At 48.2% G+C, this 19,511-nt stretch overlaps 1 protein-coding gene across 2 annotated transcripts in view; it reads right to left on the minus strand.

The window, feature by feature from the left end:
• Positions 1 to 19,511, minus strand: part of GALNT7 (polypeptide N-acetylgalactosaminyltransferase 7) — a 134,307-nt gene that overhangs the window by 45,653 nt on the left and 69,143 nt on the right. For both annotated transcript variants that reach the window (XM_069576763.1, XM_069576764.1), the window contains exon 2: positions 18,155 to 18,615. In XM_069576763.1, the coding sequence (XP_069432864.1) occupies positions 18,155 to 18,615 (461 nt within the window). The remainder of the gene's footprint in view (positions 1 to 18,154; positions 18,616 to 19,511) is intronic.

The raw sequence follows: 19,511 nt of genomic DNA on the forward strand, positions 1-19,511 counted from the left end.
AGCAGCAGCAGCAGTACTGTTTAAATAGATGTCACTGATGTAACACATATGCTGACCCTGGTTCCCACACCCCAAGCCCCTCTGACCTGCCTGGCTATTTGCCCATGGTGCTGGCCCCACATCTGCTGCCCCAGGTGAGCTTCAGAGCAAACACCCCCATGGTGAACTTTCATGTTAAGACCTAAGGCATGAAAGATGAAGCCATCTCTGCAGCTTCCTCATTCCCTAAGATAATAGAAAACCAAAAACCATTTCCCCCCTACAATTTTTATTCACATAACACTTGTTATCCAAAACAAAAAAAGGCATTTCTTTCCCTAAGCAAGACCTCTGAGGAGCAATTTAATTGAATCCTTTGGCTATACAAAGTCTTGTTTTCTGAAGCTGATGCCAATCTGTTCAGTTTCTCTTCTAGGGAGCAGAGACAAGCATGCTACTGCCACAGTTTAAAGAAAAGACGTTTGTCTGTATTTACTGCCAGAGTATTCTCCCCTTAATTTTTAAAGATTTACGTGTGATATGACTCATATCCCTACATACCACCAGTAACAGCACCCTCTGCACCTCTGCAGAACTGTCAAAACTAGTGGCTGTACTCCTAAATGCATTTCATTAGCATTTTGTATTTTCAGATTCTAGAAATACAAATGTGTGCGTGTTCAGTTGTATCTGACTCTTTGCGACCCCACAGACTGTAGCCCATCAGGCTCCTCTGTCCACAGGCAAGAATACTGGAGTGGGTTGCCATGCCCTCCTCCAGGGGATCTTCCCAACCCAGGGATCAAACCAGCGTTTCTTGGTCTTCTGCACTGGCAGGTGGGTTCTTTACCACTAGTGCCTGGGAAGCCCTAGAAATATGCATACATGGGTATTACCTTGCTCTCCTCTTCACAGGACTTTTGTAAATAACTTGCCCACAATCAGCTGCGGGGTACGATACTGGATCCCACTTGTATGTGATACCTCCCAGCACCATGTCTGCGTACTTTCCTCCTCAACAGCTGTCCATCCCTTCTCCTGCATTATGACAAGTGACTTCACGGCCGTGGTCTGTTACATTGGACTGTGCCCCTCTGAGATGAAGACCGAAGTAAGAACCGAGTGGTTCTTTGGCTTTGTTAATGGGCTACTGGACAGAATTCCAATCACTTCTCTTGAAGAAGAGGGGAGATAAAACCTGAGCATATTAAGTGTTCCTGATAAAATTTGAGGCTAGTTACTAGGGATTAAACAGATTCAATGCAGCACCTAACACATAGGTAAGTGAAGCGTTGGAGCTTGAGACTAAGATACCACCACCTTCACCTTGTCACCAGTCCCTTAGAAACTGGTTAGGTCTGCTCATTGACAGGGACTATTTCAGCACTAAGTCTAATACATATTCTAAACAGTGCAGAATACCTCCTGGTTCACAGCCCCGGCGCTGACTGCAGCAGCCTTTGTGAGCTCGTCTTGGCCCCACCCCAGCCTCCTTCCTGAGCCCTGCAGCACTAAGACCCTGGAGGAGGTGCCCGCAGGTGGGCGGGGACGAGACAGAAAAGAGAGATGGATGAGCCGGTACCCTGAACCACAACGGGACCAATTTATTTCTGTTCTCTGAATGGAAACACTTAACAGTCTATGCTTTTTGGTCTTGACATTTCAAAAAGCCATGATCAGATTTTCTCTCACGTATGAATTAACCAGTAAACATATTTAGTTTATCAGATTACCATTTCCAGCGTTATGAAGATTTGCATTTACTGTAACAGGACACGAGGCACTTTGTTCACTAACCATAGACTAAATATTTCTGTGATTAACCTGTACTCCAAACTACAATATGCAGGAACACAGTAGCTCCTCATTTTTCATGGATTCTGTGTTTGTTGATTTGCTTACTCCTTAAAATGTATTTGTAACTCAAAACTAGTACGTGGCACATTTGTTTAAAAGACTTGTTGTTATGTGGACCATTTTCAAAGTCTTTACTGAATTTGTTACAATATTGCTTTGGTCTTATGTTTTAGTTTTTGGCTGCGAGGCATGTGGGATCTTAGCTGCCCAACCAGGGATCTAACCCGCACCTCCTGCACTGGAAGGCAAAGTCCTAACCATTGGACCACCAGGGAAGTTACTTGGGACGTTTTCGTGGTTATTGGAGAGCATGTGCAGAGAGGGGAAATGGGATCAAGCGGACACAAGATGATGCGCTTCCTCTGATACTCCTTTTTAAGGTCTGTTTCGTCTACTTATTTCTCATTTTTGTGCTTTTGGTTGCTGAGTTTGCTGTTTAAAATGGCCCCCTGAGCTCGGGATGCAGTGCCATGTGGGGTTGCTGTGTGGGGTTCCTGCATGTGTGAGGCTGTGCTGAGACTGAGGGGGAAGCGTGTGTGTTACACAGGCTTCTTGCAGGCATGAGTCCCCTGGGCTGCTGGCTGTGAAGTCAATGCTGCGATGCGACAGTACACATTAAGTAATGTGTGTTTAGATAAAACACACAGAAAACGAGGTGATGTATGGATTGGGGATGGAAATGTGCCAAAGGTGTGTAAGAACTAATCCATGTGTTTCCTCCATGAGCAATGGTTCTGTATTCCTCGCCCAGTGCTCATAAGACTCTACGAGCATCACCACCATGACTGCAGGAACTTCCCTGGGGGAAGTGGTTAAGACTGCGCCTTCCAGTGCAAAGGGTGCAGGTTTGATCCCTGGTTGGGGACCTAAGATCCCACATGCCACACAGCGCAAAAAAAAAAAAAAAAGAACAATCAGAAAACAGAATCAATTTTGTAACAAATTCAATAAAGACTTTGAAAATGGTCCACATCACAAAAGCTTTCTCTTAAATAGTAAAAAAAAGAACTGACTGCACATCAAAGTGCAGGTGCACAGAAGCTGTGTGTCAGCAATGAGAACAGCGACAGCGGCCAGCCGGGAAGTCGGCCACTCTGGCCTGCCCACTACAGAGGGGAAGAGCGGTGGGTGGACTTCTAGTCTGTGGGGAAAAGCTTCTGGCCGCCAAAATAACCTGCAAGGTGTAAGAGGTAGAGGGTGAATTACATTCCCTCCACTAAAATTAGATTTATGCTCTGAAAACAATGATTAGACCAGAGAATAGAACTTTAATCACTGGAGCCATAAAAAGTCAGGGTAAAAGCTGGGAAAACTCTGTAAAATGTTCAAAGATGCCTTGTATAAAAACGCGCCCTGAATACTGCAGGAAGCCGCCCAAAGAACAGCAAGAAAGACTGAAGAAGAGAGACCTGTAGCGCTTAGCAGGGATAGTAACAGAGAAATGGGGCTTCCCTGGTAGCTCAGCGGCAGAGAATATGCCTGCAATGTAAGAGACGTGGGTTAGATCCCTGGGTAGGGAAGATCCCCTGGAGGAGGAAGTGGCAATCCACTCCAGTATTCTTGCCGGCAAAATCCCATGGACAGAGGAGCCTGGTGGGCTACAGTTGATGGGGTCACAAAGAGTCGGACATGATTGAGCTACTGAAAAACAACAACAGAGAAATGAGCCTGTTTCACTGGCAAGCCTACCCTTTTAAAGGACTGTGTGTTCTCGTGCTTAGATGACAGGATAGGCTCCAATGATGCTTCGAGTTAGAATACAGGGTTAAACTGGAAAACAGATGTGTGTTTTTAGAAATTACAAAGGTGTTTATTATTATGAAGTACTTATTCACATATTACACCCCCCAGCCTTAATGTATCTTAATTCTTTCTTCACTTCTTTTAATGATGCAAATTACAGATTCAGTCATCCCACACTTTCCAGTAAACTAACTCTTCATCTTAAGCTGACATTCAGGACGCCTCCTCCTTTATGGAACAGGATGACTGGGTAAAGGACAATGGAGAGGGTGATATGCCCTAAGGATGGGGCTGAACACACCCCTGCATGATGAGAGACTCGCCGAGAAAGAGCTTTTGCGGGGTCTCTGCTATGCCAGCTGAGAATGATTTCTGACCAGTGGGGCTCATGATACCCACTGTGTTGTATGACTTTTATGTTTTTTAATCCCCTGGAGGAGGGTATGGCAACTTACTCCAGTATTCTTGCTAGAGAAGCCTATGGACAGAGGGAGCCAGTGGGGCTGGGGGGGTGGGGGTGGGTGCGCTATAGTCCATAGGATTGTGAGTGTTGGACACGACTCAGTGACTAAACAACGACATCAGGTTTAATCCTCACCAGGAAACAGAGTGTGTATGTCTAGCACCCATATCCGCCAAGAAGAGGTGCAAGCTCTCTGATGCATCTCAGCTGTGAGAGGTCCATGCCCCGCTGCACACATGGGCTCGGGGCTCCCCGGCACCTGAGGTTCCACCCGCTGCCACACCCTCTCCAGGGTAGGGCCACTGCAGAACCCACGAGGTGGGGGCTGCCAGCTTCAACACACCCTGAGGTGTGGAGATCCATGGACAATTTGGGGGATCACTCCTTCACAGCATCTCCTCGGCATGGGCTGGTGACAGGACCAGGTGATAGGACCTCATATTGATGGCGGATCTGCCCTATCCCTTAACACAGACCCTCTGCTCGGGGACCATACCCACCTGCCCCCTGCTCTCCCTGAAGTGTCTTCGTCCAACTCAGATCTAAGCAGAGGCCCCTGCTACAAAGGGACAGGATTTTAAGTGCCTCTAGTAAAAGAGAGAGTCACTTTGTAATTGATAATACACTATTATGTTTGCTTTGCTCCTAAGTAGAACACTTTATTACTATAAAGATGCCTCATAAACACGCATCACAGATAACACACTTGAATGACTCTCTGAAGAGCAGGCCTCCCTGGTCTTTCATGAGGGTGGTGAGAGGCCCGGGAGGACCAGATGCCTCCTGCGGGCAGGCACAGGGCTGGGGACCAGTTTTGTCCCACCCTCACCCCTAGTGCCTGTGGCTGCAGGGCTGGAAGCAGAGCAGCAAGTGTGTCTGCCCTGATCCCACGTCTGTTGTGACTTTCCAAGAGGAGCGGTCACATCTTGCAGGGCCAGGGCACCCCCGCCCTGGGTGGGGGTGAGGATAAGTGATGGTGCCCACATCCTGCTAAGCCAGAGTGGCAACTGCTGCACACCAGCTTTGCTCAGCCTTGCATCTATAGACACACTAGGAAGACTGGGGGAGGACGCAGGAACATAGAGAAAACTACCTGGAAAATGGAACAGACCTCGGTGGATGCCTGATGGAGTGGTTTCCAAGCTGGACAGGAGAGCCTGGAGGTTTCGAGGAGATGGGAGGACCAGTGCATGGAGATGCTCCCCAGAGAGCCACAGGGAGAGAGGATTCTGCAGATTCTGTGCCAGAAATGAGCTAAAAACACTGGCGACTCCCTTTCTTCATGGATGGGGAAACTAAGACTCAGAGTGGGCTGTGGGGGACTTCCCTGGGAATCCTGTGGTTAAGACTCCAAGCTTCCAATGCAGAGGGTGTGGATTTGATCCCTGGTCAGAGGACTAAGTTCCCACATTTCAAAGTATAGCCAAAAAAAAAAAAAAAAGAGAGAGAGAGAGTGGACTGTGGGGAATGTGTCCTCAGAATTCCTGCCCAATGAGGGCAGAGACACAGAAGCAACAACCAGAGGTATGTCACCCACACATCACACTTCATAGTGGAAACTGATGGGAAAAACACGTTCAAACACCCTGCTGGGTTGGTTTTGTCTTGTCAAGGACATATTGTCTTGTATCATAACCACTCACATCTTAAGCTACTTCAGCTTTGACTGCATTCCTCCGATTCCTCTGGGTATCTGCTCAAAGTTTTGCAACCATTAGAACAGAAATAATAAATGCCTTGCGACTACTCAGGTATTATATAGAAGACTCTCTCTCTTTTTTTCTTTAATGGAAGGGGGAGAGTAAAATAATCAATGCATGTCCTTAAGTTGCTATTCTTCCTCTTAAAAAGCTTTTGTGTGCCCACAAACAATTACTGAAATACCACCAATATGCCTGCGTGTTCGGCCACGGGTGTTCTGAAGTCCATCACAAAACCCTCACGGCTAATAACGAACTTCATTTTACATTTATTTATTTGGCTACTTCACAGATCTCTGCCTGCTGTCTCCCCCCAAGGCTGTAAGTCTCATCTGTTTTTCCATCGTGTTACCCACCCCCTACCCTGGTCCATTCCCCTCCACTCAGCACTGTGGTGATTGGCCCTGCAGAGTAGCAATTATCAACCAGGGGAGATTCTGCCCTACAGGGCACATGTGGTGAAGTCTGGGGACATTCAGGTTGTCATGGCTGGGGACAGGGAGGAGCTGTGTGTGCCATGGGCGTGGGGTGGAGAGATCCCAGAGATGCTGCTAACCACCTACAAGGCACAGGACAGCCCACCTGCCAAGACCGCCAATAGTGCTGAGATGGAGAAAACGTGGCCGAGGAGCAGGAAAGACTTCTGAGGCAATGAAAGAAAAACCTTTGCCCTTTTACCTTTTTCTAACTTTCTGTTTTCCTCTTTAAAAAAAAGTGCAGGCTTCCCTATTGGCTCAGCTGTAAAGGACCCCCCTGCCAATGCAAGAGACACAGGTTCAATCTCTGATCTGGGAAGATCCCACATGCCTCGGAGCAACTAACGCCATGCACCACAACTACCGAGCGTGCACACTTACAGCTTGTGCTCTGCAGCTTGCCCCCCACAATGAGAGAAAGCCCACACGGCAATGGAGACCCAGTACAGCCAATAGATAAATAAATTCAATTTAAAAATCATTTTAAAAAGAAGCTCCTTCCACCTTAAAAAAAGAGAAACAACTCAATGTGCTGTATACACTGCAATGAGGGGCTTCCCAGGTGGCGCTAGTGGTAAAGAACCTGCCTCCCAGTGCAGCAGCCATAGAGACACGGGTTCCATCCCTGGGTGGGGAAGACCCCCTTGAGGAGGGCACGGCAACCCACTCCAGTATTCTCGCCTGGAGAATCCGCATGGACAGAGGAGCCTGGTGGGCTGCAGTCCACACAGCTGCAAACAGCTGGACTCGACTGAAGCACACACAGCACACGTGCACATGTACAACACACCCCCTGGGCATTAGTTGATCATCACTAACAAGACAATGGGGTGTGGAAGCCAGAAGCGGGGTCCCGCCACCCCAAACTTCTAGTTATGCGACCTTCAACTGATCTGCTTCTGAGCCTCAGTTCTGTCCTCAATAAACAAAGAGGGGGAAAAAAGCCCCACGCTGTTTTAGCATAGCTCTAAGAAGGGGGCCAGTGTGTGAGAGAACGCAGTGCGCGCCAGACGCCCCGCAGGTGCCCCGCAGGCGGACGAGGAGTTAACTGAGCGCCCTGTCTTCATCAGCTGTGGCGATGGCGGAGGAGAACAGATCAGCATGGCCACGACAGGCCATCACGTGGGAGTGGAACACAAGTTTAGACCTCATTCTAAGATGACTCAGAGGGACTTCCCTGGTGGTCCAGTGGTTGGGACTCTGCTTTCACTGCTGAAGAGTCTGGGTTCAATCCCTAGTCGAGGGAATAGGATCCCACAAACTTTGTGGCATGGCCAATAAACAAATAAAGTAACTGAGAAATACTTCCCCCAAACCACAGGAATAAGTATAAATGAACGCCTCGGGGCTGGAAACTTCACGTCCTTGGTGATGGCACAGGCCCCCAGCACAACTTCTCCTCAGCCACCGCCTCCCGCAGCCTTTCCCCAGCCCCCACCCGGCGACACCCAGGCTCAGGGACAGTCCAGTTCAGTTCAGTCATTCAGTCGTGTCGGACTCTTTGCGACCCCATGAACTGCAGCATGCCAAGCCTCCCTGTCCATCACCAACTCCCGGAGCTTACTCAAACTCATGTCCATGGAGTTGGTGATGCCATCCAGCCATCTCATCCTCTGTCGTCCCCTTCTCCTTCTGCCTTCAACCTTTCCCAGCATCAGGGTCTTTTGAAATGAGTCAGCTCTTCGCATCAGGTGGCCAAAGTATTGGAGTTTCAGCTTCAGCATCACTCCCTCCAATGAATATTCAGGACTGGCTGGATCTCCTTGCTGCCCAAGGGACTCTCAAGAGTCTTCTCCAACACCACAGTTCAAAAGCATCAATTCTTTGGTGCTCAGCTTTCTTTATAGTCCAACTCTCACATCCATACATGACTACTGGAAAAACCATAGCCTTGACTAGACGGACCTTTGTTGACAAAGTAATGTCTCTGCTTTTGAATATGCTGTCTAGGTTGGTCATAGCTTTTTTTCCAAGAAGCAAGTGTCTTTTAATTTCATGGCTGCAATCACCATCTGCAGTGATTTTGGAGCCCCTCAAAATAAATTCTGCCCCTGTTTCCACTGTTCCCCATCTATTTGCCATGAAGTGATGGGGCCAGATGCCATGATCTTAGTTTTCTGAATGTTAAGCTTTAAGCCAACTTTTTCATTCTTCTCTTTCACTTTTATCAAGAGGCTCTTTAGTTCTTCTTCACTTTCTGCAATAAAGGTGGTGTCATCTGCATTTCTGAGGTTATTGATCTTTCTCCCAGCAATCTTGATTCCAGCTTGTGCTTCTTCCAACCCAGCATTTCTCATGATGTAATCTGCATATAAGTCAAATAAGCAGGGTGACAATATACAGTCTTGACGTACTCCTTTCCCTATTTGGAACCAGTCTGTTGTTCCATGTCCAGTTCTAACTGTTGCTTCCTGACCTGCATACAGATTTCTCAAGAGGCAGGTCAGGTGGTCTGGTATTCCCATGTCTTTCAGAATTTTCCACAGTTTCTTGTGATCCACACAGTCAGAGGCTTTGGCATAGTCAAGAAAGCAGAAATAGATGTTTCTCTGGAATTCTCTTGCTTTTTCGATGATCCAGCAGATGTTGGCGATTTGATCTCTGGTTCCTCTGCCTTTTCTAAAACCAGCTTGAACATCTGGAAGTTCACAGTTCATGTATTGCTGAAGCCTGGCTTGGAGAAATTTGAGCATTGCTTTACTAGCGTGTGAGATGAGTGCAATTGTGTGGTAGTTTGAGCATTCTTTGGCACTGCTTTTCTTTGGGATTGAAATGAAAACTGACCTTTTCCAGTCCTGTGGCCACTGCTGAGTTTTCCCAATTTGCTGGCATATTGAGTGCAGCACTTTCACAGCATCATCTTTCAGGATTTGAAATAGCTCATCTGGAATTCCATCACCTCCACTAGCTTTGTTCATAGTGATGCTTCCTAAGATCCATTTGACTTCACATTTCAGGATGTCTAACTCTAGATGTGTGATCACATCATCATAATTACCTGGGTCATGAAGATCTTTTTTGCATAGTTCTTCTGTGTATTCTTGACACCTCTTCTTAATATCTTCTGCTTCTGATAAGTCCACACCATTTCTGTCATTTATTGTACCCATCTTTGCATGAAATGTTCCCTTGGTATCTCTAATTTTCTCGAAGAGATCTCTAGTCTTTCCCATTCTATTGTTTTCCTCTATTTCTTTGCACTGATCGCTGAGGAAGGCTTTCTTATCTCTCCTTGCTATTCTTTGGAACTCTGCATTCAAATGGGTATATCTTTCCTTTTCTGCTTTGCTGTTGGCTTCTCTTCTTTTCTTAGTTATTTGTTAAGGCCTCCTCAGACAGCCATTTTGCTTTTTTGCATTTCTTTTTCTTGGGGATAGTCTTGATCCCTGTCTTCTGTACAATGTCACAAACCTCTGTTCATAGTTCATCAGGCACTCTGTCAGATCTAGTCCCTTAAATCTATTTGTCACTTCTACTGTATAGTCATAAGGGATTTGATTTAGGTCATACCTGAATGGTCCTGTGGTTTTCCCTTTCTTCAAAAAAGGAGGGACAGGACCAGCCAAACCCTAATCTAGGAGGCTCCATCTCTTGCTCAGCATAAACTCTTCTTGGATTTCAGTAAGAACCCCCATGTTACTTTCAGGAAGTTCTCTGCCTTCCTGAAGCCCCCTCCTACTCCCCTCTGAGAAGCCCCGGCAGGGCTGCACTGAGTCCGTCCGCCTCTAGGGGGAGCTCCCGCCTCACGGAAGACGAGACAAGCATCTTTGAAGACCCCCAGCCCCCATCCCCTTCCTCTGCGGGGACAGTCCTAGGAACACGGAGCTCAGATGCTCACATCTTTCTCCAGAGCCCTTTTTGCCAGTTATGTGCCTGTCGGGCCTTGCCATTGCGGAGAAGGTGTGGATGTTTTCCTTTTGATCAAAATGGCAGTGCTCCTTCTATAAGGAGTTGCGTGTGTGCTAAGTCGCTTCAGTCCTGTCCGACTCTTTGTGAGCCTGTGGACTGTAGCCTTCCAGGCTCCTCTGTCCATGGGATTTCCCAGCTAAGAATACCATCTCCTCCTCCAGGGGATTTTCCCCACCCAGGGATCCAACCCAGGATCCTGCATTGGCAGGCGTGTTCTTTACCACTAAAGCCCCCTTGGGAAGCGCCTGAAAGGAGTTACTGAGGTAACTAAGAACGGCAATCTTCTCCACATTGGCTACATTGGGACTGCGGACACTCCCTCTAAGATTCTCGGGTGAGGAAAGTAAAACCGTGGCCATTCCCCAGCAATGAACTGGACGATATTACTGAAGTTACACTATTTTTATATCATTTTAACCCATGGAATTACTTTGGCCTTTCTACATTTTAGCATTGTTCACCTTACATGTTGCAAGGATGACTGCAAGGATGACGAAAGAGTAATTCTATCTTTCAATACTAAGTGCATTTCTTACGTATCTGTCTGAAGGTGAGCAAAGGTGACTAAGAAGTGCCTCCAGGGAATCCTGCAAGTCCTTCCTATCGCTCGCCCCATGGCCCCCACTTGAGACAACACAGTGCACTGACTTCCCAGGGACCTGCCGTCCGGGGCAGGAGCCGTCAGAACTCCCGGAGTGCACGGCCAGGCCCCCAGGACAGCTCTGCCCCACCCATCCCGCCTCACTTACACCCACTCACCTGGCTGACCTCCCCTGCTCATCATGGGACCTGATCAATAAATGCCTGTGCACCCACCCGGGCCCAGCTAGAGGCTGCTCTAATCTTTGTATCAGAACATCGCCACTGAGACAGTTTATCAAAGGGGCCGTAAGGGGCGTGCTCCTCTGCTGGTTTCCCTGGTAACTGATGAAAGTGAAGTCACTCAGTCGTATCCGACTCTTTGCGACCCCATGGACCGTAGTCTACCAGGCTCCTCTGTCCATGGGATTTACCAGGCCAGAATACTGGAGTGGGTTGCCATTTCCTTCTCCAGGGGATCTTCCCGACCCAGGGATCTAACCTGGGTCTCCCGCATTGTAGACAGATGCATTACCGTCTGAGCCACCAGGGAAGTCCTCAGGTAACTGATGAGCCCACCTCATTTCAATCCCTCCTATGACCGCCAACCTCAGTCTTCCCCTGCCCACCCCAGTGAAGCCTGCCACCTTGTTCTGCCTACCATCTGCCGCCCAAGGTAGGATGTCTGACACCCCAGGAGCTGGCTCCAGGTGTGTAAGCTCCCCCATCCATGGAAAGACTGACGTCTCAGTTGCTGACTCCAGGCTCTTTCTTCAGTCCGGCCAGTTCAGGGTTTGGTCAGGACAATGACCAAACTCTGAAAAGACCATTAGCTCCAAAACTCAGCTGCTCCAGTGGGACAGGGTACCACTCCCCCCGCTGACTAAATCTTCATGCCAGTTCTCCAGATGGGTGGGAAACTCGCCCTGGAGAGAAGGTCTCCCAGGCATGGTCGGTCACCAGGCTGGGCTGCTATGGGGTACCTCATGGCACCTCCATGAACATTTCTCTACCTTACCTCCAGGGAACTTACTCTAAATCCCTGGTTGGAGGTGGAAGGTTGTGGAAAAATGAAACAAGCAATCTGGGTTTGTAATTTTTTACCAGGCAAACTCGGTCCTTCTATAACTTGGTGGTGGAGCTTTGAGGGGAAATTAAGTTATATTAGTGGGAGGGACCTCATTTACCAAACCAGGCCTCCGCAGGCAGGGATGATCCCATGAGGGGAAGGAACCACCCCCACAGGCCATTGAGGAGGAGCAGGGGTTCAAAGGTGCTGCTGCTCTGCTCACGGGGAGCCTGGAGCAACAGATGACCTCATGTCCAGTTTCTGGAGGCATCCCTCTAAACCGCTGTGCAAGCTGGGCTGACCTGCATGACCCCAACCTCCTGTGGTCAGTAGGGCCTCAAACAACAATCGGCTGTGCCCCTGTCACTCAGAAAATTCCAGAGTACAGTGTGTGTGTGTGTGCGTTTAGATGTGTGTGTGTTCAGATGTGTGTCTATGTTCAGATGTATGTGTGTGTGTGTTTAGAAGAGAAAGAAGAAACTAGGTATCAGAACACGATTTCTTTTTAAAGTTAATGTGGAAAATCTCTGACCTCACAGAAAGTGGCTTCCAAGAGCAGAAACTTTCAGGCCAGTTAGAGAGCAATACTTTCTGTATGCAAAAGCAGCAGCAGGTCCACTGTGGGTCATCCGAAACCAATTTAGAACGTGCTTCCTGCAGGCAGGGCTAGCACTACGGCTGCCATACCGTACTCTGAGAAATGAGATGTGCTTTGGGCAGTCCAAGAAGGGAAAGGAGCGCGCGTCAGTGACTGTGACCTGTGCTTTTGGATGGGGTTGTGTGGAACCGGCACACACGTGTTAATAGAAACTAGGATAAAGCACTGAAGTTCATGGTGCACTTATGTGATTCACACTTACATGTGCGTACATCATTTATGCGCTATGCTGTGCTAAGTTGCTTCAGTTGTGTCCAACTCTTTGCAACCCTGTGGACCGTAGCCTGCCAGGCTCCTCTGTACATGGGATTCTCCAGGCAAGAATACTGGAGTGGGTTACCAGGGGATCTTCCTGACCCAGGGATCAAACCTGTGCATTTTCAGGTGGGTTCTGTACCACTAATGCCACCTGGAAAGCCCCGTATACATCATATATAGATTATTCTAATATTAATTTTAATCTCTTATGAGCAGCTCCTTACTTCTAGTCAGCATTAACTGAAACCCATGGGTTATGATGTATAGAAACTGAAATTAGAAAGGAACTCTGTAGCAGAATTAGAAAATATTAATAGCAACTATTTGATAAATTATAGCTCTATATTCTAAACAAGAGCATCAGAAAGAGCCTTTAACATGGAGAATGAAGACAGCTCATGAGCACAGCTACCTTAAATAAAATTAAGAGTATAAACATCAGTGTTTTTGTATCCAGTAAGAATAGAATTACCAAGTGCATAAGGCAGGAATGTCAATGTGTAATATCTTTTTTTTTTTTAAAAAAGCCTGAGTTTCCCACAGACAAGCTTAACAAAGTTATTAATAATTAATCATATTAACATTTGCATAGCTCTTAGAGTTTTCGAGGCACTGTATTATTTCGCTCTGTCAATGTGACTGAGATAGCTTTCTACAAAACATAAATTCGACAGGAGTGTAGGCAAGAGGAAAGGTTAAACAGGAGAAGCAGATGAATTTGCTCAACTAGTCAAAATATTTAATTCATTTGTTTGAAACAAAATAGCTTGGATTCTATATCCCCCAATTGTCTGTCTTCTTGGGCAGAAAAAGGGCAAGAATAATTTCCATGTATTTGCATCAGCAGTGAGTTCACAGTAAAGGAAATAAAACTGCGCTTTATTAGAAGAAAATCTAACAGACCACAAATGGCACTTGCCACCCATGGGCTGCTCCGGCGGGGCTCTGAGAGGCGGGGTGGGGCTTTGCCCGAGGCTGGAGTCCAGGCACAGCAGCTCCCAGCAGAGCAGTTCTTCTGCCCTTTGCCCCTCCTTGGGCAGTCGTGTCCTTCTTTGTGTCTCTGGACTTCCCTGATTCCTGCCCCCTCCCCAACCCCACCCATTCTAACTCTCATTTGCTCCCTGAGTCTCCTCTGTCTGCTTCTGTGGACTCCACTCAATTTCCTAGGGCGATGCCAGGCCCCCACCCTCCACAGAATCCGGATACCCCAGTAGCCTGACACTCCTCAAGCTCTCCTTAAACCTCTGGGAGGTGGTCAGACCGTGGAGGGGGTCTGCACACACGACCCTCCCTAAGCTTCCAGCTGTATCTCCTCACCTGCTGCGGGACCCCCGGGAGCCGCAGCACCTGCCTTCCTCCCAGTCCCTGCCTGCCGTCCTGTCCTCTGGACCTGTAACCTTCTCCCGGGAAGGCCCCTCAGCCTCGGGCCTGTCTCTAGTGGACCCCCGGGAACCCTTTCCTGGCCCCCTCCCCTCCTCAGGCTCTCACATCACAGTGCCCTTTCCCTTCCCCCACGGGTGGACGGCGAGCGCCCCGAAGGCAGGGACCACACTTCTTACTGCATTCCCGATGGGCTAGCACAGTGCCTGGAGATGCTCCATCTCTGCTGAACCATGCAGAGAGCCATGTGCATTTTTTTTTATAGAAAACAAGTGTGAAGGCAGGTGAAGTCATTCTTGGCTCAAGTCTATAAAAAAAGAAGCAGGCCTCCGGTTCACTCAAAACACTGTTACTCACTCTCCTAACGAGCGATCAACAGCCAGCAAGTGAGTCAGCTCGGGGATGGGATTCAAAACTGTGAGAGACGTGAGCATGACTCACCCCAGCAGCAGCGGGCGGTCCTGTCCAGATTCTCATCTGAAAGGACGATGGAGCGGCCGCAGGAGCGAGCAGGTGAGCCCTGGCAGGTGCCACAGCTGGACAGAAGGCCCAGAGCTGGGTCTCTAAGCGTGGCAGGTGGCTCATTGGTATGTGCGGCAGAGGCCAGAGAGCAGGCTGATCAGACCCCACAGCTGCGGAAATTCAGTCCTCGTGAGGATCGTTCTCCACAGGGTGTGCATGAGTGACATGAACACAGGAGATGCTCTCAGCGCTGTCTGTAGAGCACACGTGTGCATGCTCAGTTGCTAAGCTGAGTCTGACTCTGCGACCCCATGGAGGGTAGTTCGCCAGGCTCCCCTGTCTGTGGGATTTCCCAGGCAAGAAAACTGGATCACTGGGAAAGACCCTGTTGCTGGGAAAGACTGAAAGCAGAAGGCAAAGGGGGCGGAAGAGGATGAGATGGTTAGATAGCATCACCGACTCAGTGGACATGAATTTGAGCAAACTTCCTCCTCCCTCCTCCCAGGATCTTCCTAATTGACAGACTGAACCTGTGTCTCGTGCATTGGAGGGCGGATTCTTCACCACTGAGCCACCCAGGAAGCCCGCCTGTGTAGCAGAAGGAAGGTGCTAACATGCACGCTAGATACAATGCAGAACTTAGCAGCACTTTCTTTGCTGTTGACCTTTTTATTTAGCAGAAAATTCTTTAAGACTGAGCACATTCTAATTGATGAATAACTCAACTCAGAAATTATTTGAGTCTACACTGAATTTTAAAGTGTTCAAACAGGAAAGAAGCCTATCTCATTTTTTTGAAAAGGGTGAGAAAGAATCAAATTTTTTAAAGTCATCTGGATTCAGTTAAAAAAAAAATCTTTTTTCTGGGAGTTATGATGTTTGAAGATTTTGAATATAAGTTTTCTCACTAGCACAGAATTTGACAAAGGAGCTCAGGAGTGGTTTGTTAAGATAGTCTTGGTCCTTTTATCTGATTGGGGCCACAATCTTTGCCGGAACATGCAATAATCTCATTTCTGAGCAGTGCTCCAGTTATGCCAGAAAAAAGAACAAAGAGATGATCAGCTTGTGAAAAGGCATGGCAAGAGGGAGGAAGGGAGATTAGAGGCAAGAGGAAAATTAGAAAGGAAGGGAGCATGCAGGGAGAAAAGAGAGAAAGACAGGAAGAAAGATGATTGTAGAAGAGCAAGACCCAGAGAGATGGGGGCTTTAGAGGCACCTGGTGTGTCAGGGATTATCAAAGGGGATGAGGGCTCTGCCATCAATGGAAGTGCAAGGAGAAACAGGTCAGGTGGACATGGCTGTGTGGGGCACCCACATTTTCCAAAAAGCAACAGAGGACCCCAAAGTTACGTAGTTTGGACAAATTGTGACCTGAAGAAAGTGCCATAGCAATTTAAAAAAAAAAGCCACTACGACTTAAGTTTCTAACCCCTAGGCCTGTGATAAGATTCTTAGTCTATTATGTCCTTTAATCCCAATGCCAACCTGGGGGGTAGGTACTGGTAGACCCATGTTACAGATCAGGTTCCTGAGGGCTGTGGGGTAAGGAGCTGGTCTAAGATCTCGTGTCTGGTAGTGGAGCCGAGGTCTCACCTCAGCAGACTTCTTCATTCACTGCTTTATCTGCTCATTCATTCTCTTCCCAGATGTTCACTGCTGGGCATAGCCAAGCTCCGGGATGTCAGTTACTGGAAGGAGCAGGAGAAGAAGACAAATACCTCGCTCTCAGGACCTTATCATCTAGCAAACCCTGCCCTGAGGCATGTGGTCCAGGAAGGTGTGGGTGGAGGAGAGAGAAGGGCCAGGGGGGTAGGACCATAGCTCTGCCGTCTTGCTGGGCTGACAGAAAAGGAGTCACAGCACTGAGCCTCAGACTTCACATTCACATGTGGGAACCCTCTCAGTGTAAGTCCTGGCCTACAGCAGAAAGTCAGTAAGTACCCCTCTTTCCTTCCCCGTCAGGAGGAGAAGGTGAGGAGGTGAGGAGAAGACCATCACAAGGTTGTCTGAGAACCCCAGTGACAGGCTCGAGGTTCAAGTCTTATCTCGGCTGACTGGCAGGCACTCCAGGTGGGGACACAGACTCTGTTTAGGTTCCCAAAGGGTCTATGCACGGCAGTTCTAGCAACAAGCTCAGCCCCTGCCAGGAGGGCTGCCATAAAATACAGGATGCACAGTTAAATTTGGATTTCAGATAAACAACAAATATTTTCAATGTATAAGTATATCCCATACACTATTTGGGGTATACTTATACTAAATGTTTTTCATTCTTTATCTGAAATTAGATTTCACTGAGCATCTTTTTTTTTTCTTTCTAAATGTGGCAACTCTGAAACCAGGCAAATTTCTGCCTTGATCAGCAACAAACTGCTCCCACATCCTCCCTTTTCAGCCCCCCTGAGATGCTCCAACTCTTCTCTGTACTGGAGGTTATCTCTCTCACCCCTTGGTTCTCTACTTCTTCTCTTTCTTTCTCTGCATCTTTCATGCAACCCCTTTCACTCCTGCCAAATCAATATATGAAGCCTCTGGAGCAGCCCCCTGATGGGTCCAGCATTCGACTCCATGGTCATAAAGGATGCTGCTGTGGGGTCTGTGTGTGTGCCTGTGCCTGCTATCTTCACCCCCTAACATGAGGACTATGTTAACCCAGCCTCACTGGGGAGACACCTGGGAAATTCCCTAGTGGCATGAATTATGTTGCACCCACAATAATGGAAGATGCTTAGATCCTCTGAGTAGAATCAGTTGCTGAATAAACTGAAAGAGAACAGCTTCGAGTTCATCCAGTAAGCACCACAATCAAAAGCCAAGAGCTAGAAACCCTTTGTTTTAAATCACACTACGTGAAAAGGACCTGACCGTGTGGGTCATGGTTTCATCTGCCTGAGGACACTTTTATCCGTACTCGGGAGTTTCCACTTCCGGTTTCAGGGCTGAGTGTAAAACAGATAACTAGTGGGAACTCGCTGCGCAGCACAGGGAACTCAGCTCGGTGGTTTCTGATGACCTAGAGGGGTGAGACGGGGAGAGGTGCAAGGAGACTCTAGAGTAAGGGGATATAGATATGACCGACTCACACTGTACAGCAGAAACTAACACAGCAGTGTAAAGTAATTATTCTCCAATTGAAAAAAAAAATGGAAGGTGGCAAACATCCAGTTAGTTTCAGGAGCTTCCCCAGCAGTTTTCCCACCACCCTACAGTGAGACGGGGAGCTTGGTACAGAGGGATCAGCCACGCGCTGAGAAAGCTCTGCTATTAAACACTTGTCAGGTGAAACTCAACAATGCACTTGGTAGTGAGTCCACGCCTCGGAACAAGCTCATTTCCCACTGAGGACTGTGAGAAGGGGAAGTTCTGACCAGTGCCTGTCTGGGGACCATGCTCTGAGCAGCACAGGTGTAGAAGACCTTAGAATTTTATACGCTACACCCGCATAAAATGGGGAGCTCTCGCCTTTCTGCCCATTTTGTGGACCAAAGATCCTCTTGTTCCCCTGCAGTAAAGGCATATATATGTATAACATATATATATTGCATTCTGACAATCTAACTCAGTATCTATCCACACGACCATGCCCCCGGTTCAGAGAGAGGAGGAAGGGGTGCTTACTCTTCCTGTCGCAAGTCGTTGACACTGCGGTCCAAGGAGATCATGTCACTAGCCACCATGTTAAATCCAAACTCTTTAATGCTGGCTTGAACTGCGTGTTTGAATTCTGGTCCCAGAACCAATGGCTGGGCTTTCTCTCCAGGCCCACCAACCACTCCGGGAGGCTCAGGCTCTTTGGGCTCAAAGTTACCGAGGACCCCTGGGCGGAGCACAGGATCATGGTAGGTGAAAGTCTGGGGTTTAAACGTGAGATACTGCCTCTGCATGATGTCCTTCTGGTCCTCTCCTCCGGAGCGGCGCTCTTGTTCATGTCTGGCCTTGTTCCTTCTTCGAATAGACTCCAAGTCCACTTCTACGCCTTCCACGTGAGGCCAGGGCACCACGGGTTTGAATCTGTCATCCCCGAGGGCTAGTCCGTTGCCCCCTCTGTCAGGCACGGGGTTATTAACAGCTCTGTCTTCCTACACAAAAGGGAGGGGGGCATACAGTGAGTACATGAAGGCAACCACAGCAGTTCATGACACCAATGTGCACATGTGAAAACACAGCCCAGGCAGTGATAAAATGTTACGAACCATGAGACTAGAGCAGGCCATGAACCAGGACCCCTCATTAGAGGAAACCGCTCCTGACGAGGAACAACATGCCAGCAACAGAATAAGTCTACGCCTCTGCTGTTGTTTAGTCACTCAGGCCTGTCCAAATCTTTACAACCCCATGGCCTGTAGCCCGCCAGGCTCCTCTGTCCATGGGATTCTCCAGGCATGAATACTGGAGTGGGCTGCCATTTCCTTCTCCAGGGATCTTCCCAACCCAGGGATCAAACTGGGGTCTCCTGCATTGACAGGTGGATTCTTAACCACTCAGGCACCTGGGAAGTCCAATTCTTTGCCTTACCGTTCCAAAATAAAGGGGTGGATGCATTTTTTACTCCTCCCCTCATAAGCTCAACTCTCTATCAAAAACCTCTTACTAAAGCACATTGCTGGGCTTTCCTGGTGGCTCAGTGATAAAGAATCTGCCTGTAATGCAGGAGACCCAAGTTTGATCCCTGGGTCAGAAAGATCCCCTAGAGAAGGGAATGGCAACCCATTCCAGTATTCTGGCCTGGAGAATCCCATGGACTGAGGAGCCTGGCGGGTTACAGTCTATGGGGTCACAAAGAGTCAGATATGACTGAGCGACTAACACTTTCAAAGCACATCGTTACAGGTTGGAACAATGAGGTTCTAAGACCTTTGCCCAAAGCAGGCACTCAACAGATCCTGTTGTACAGTGTGGTCTTCCCAGTTGTCTGGTGGACGAGAAATATGACGTTCTGTCGGTCACATGGCTACATGGTGGCGGCGGTGTTGGA

Source organism: Ovis canadensis, chromosome 2 (assembly GCF_042477335.2).
Source record: "Ovis canadensis isolate MfBH-ARS-UI-01 breed Bighorn chromosome 2, ARS-UI_OviCan_v2, whole genome shotgun sequence".
Lineage (NCBI taxonomy): Eukaryota > Metazoa > Chordata > Mammalia > Artiodactyla > Bovidae > Ovis > Ovis canadensis.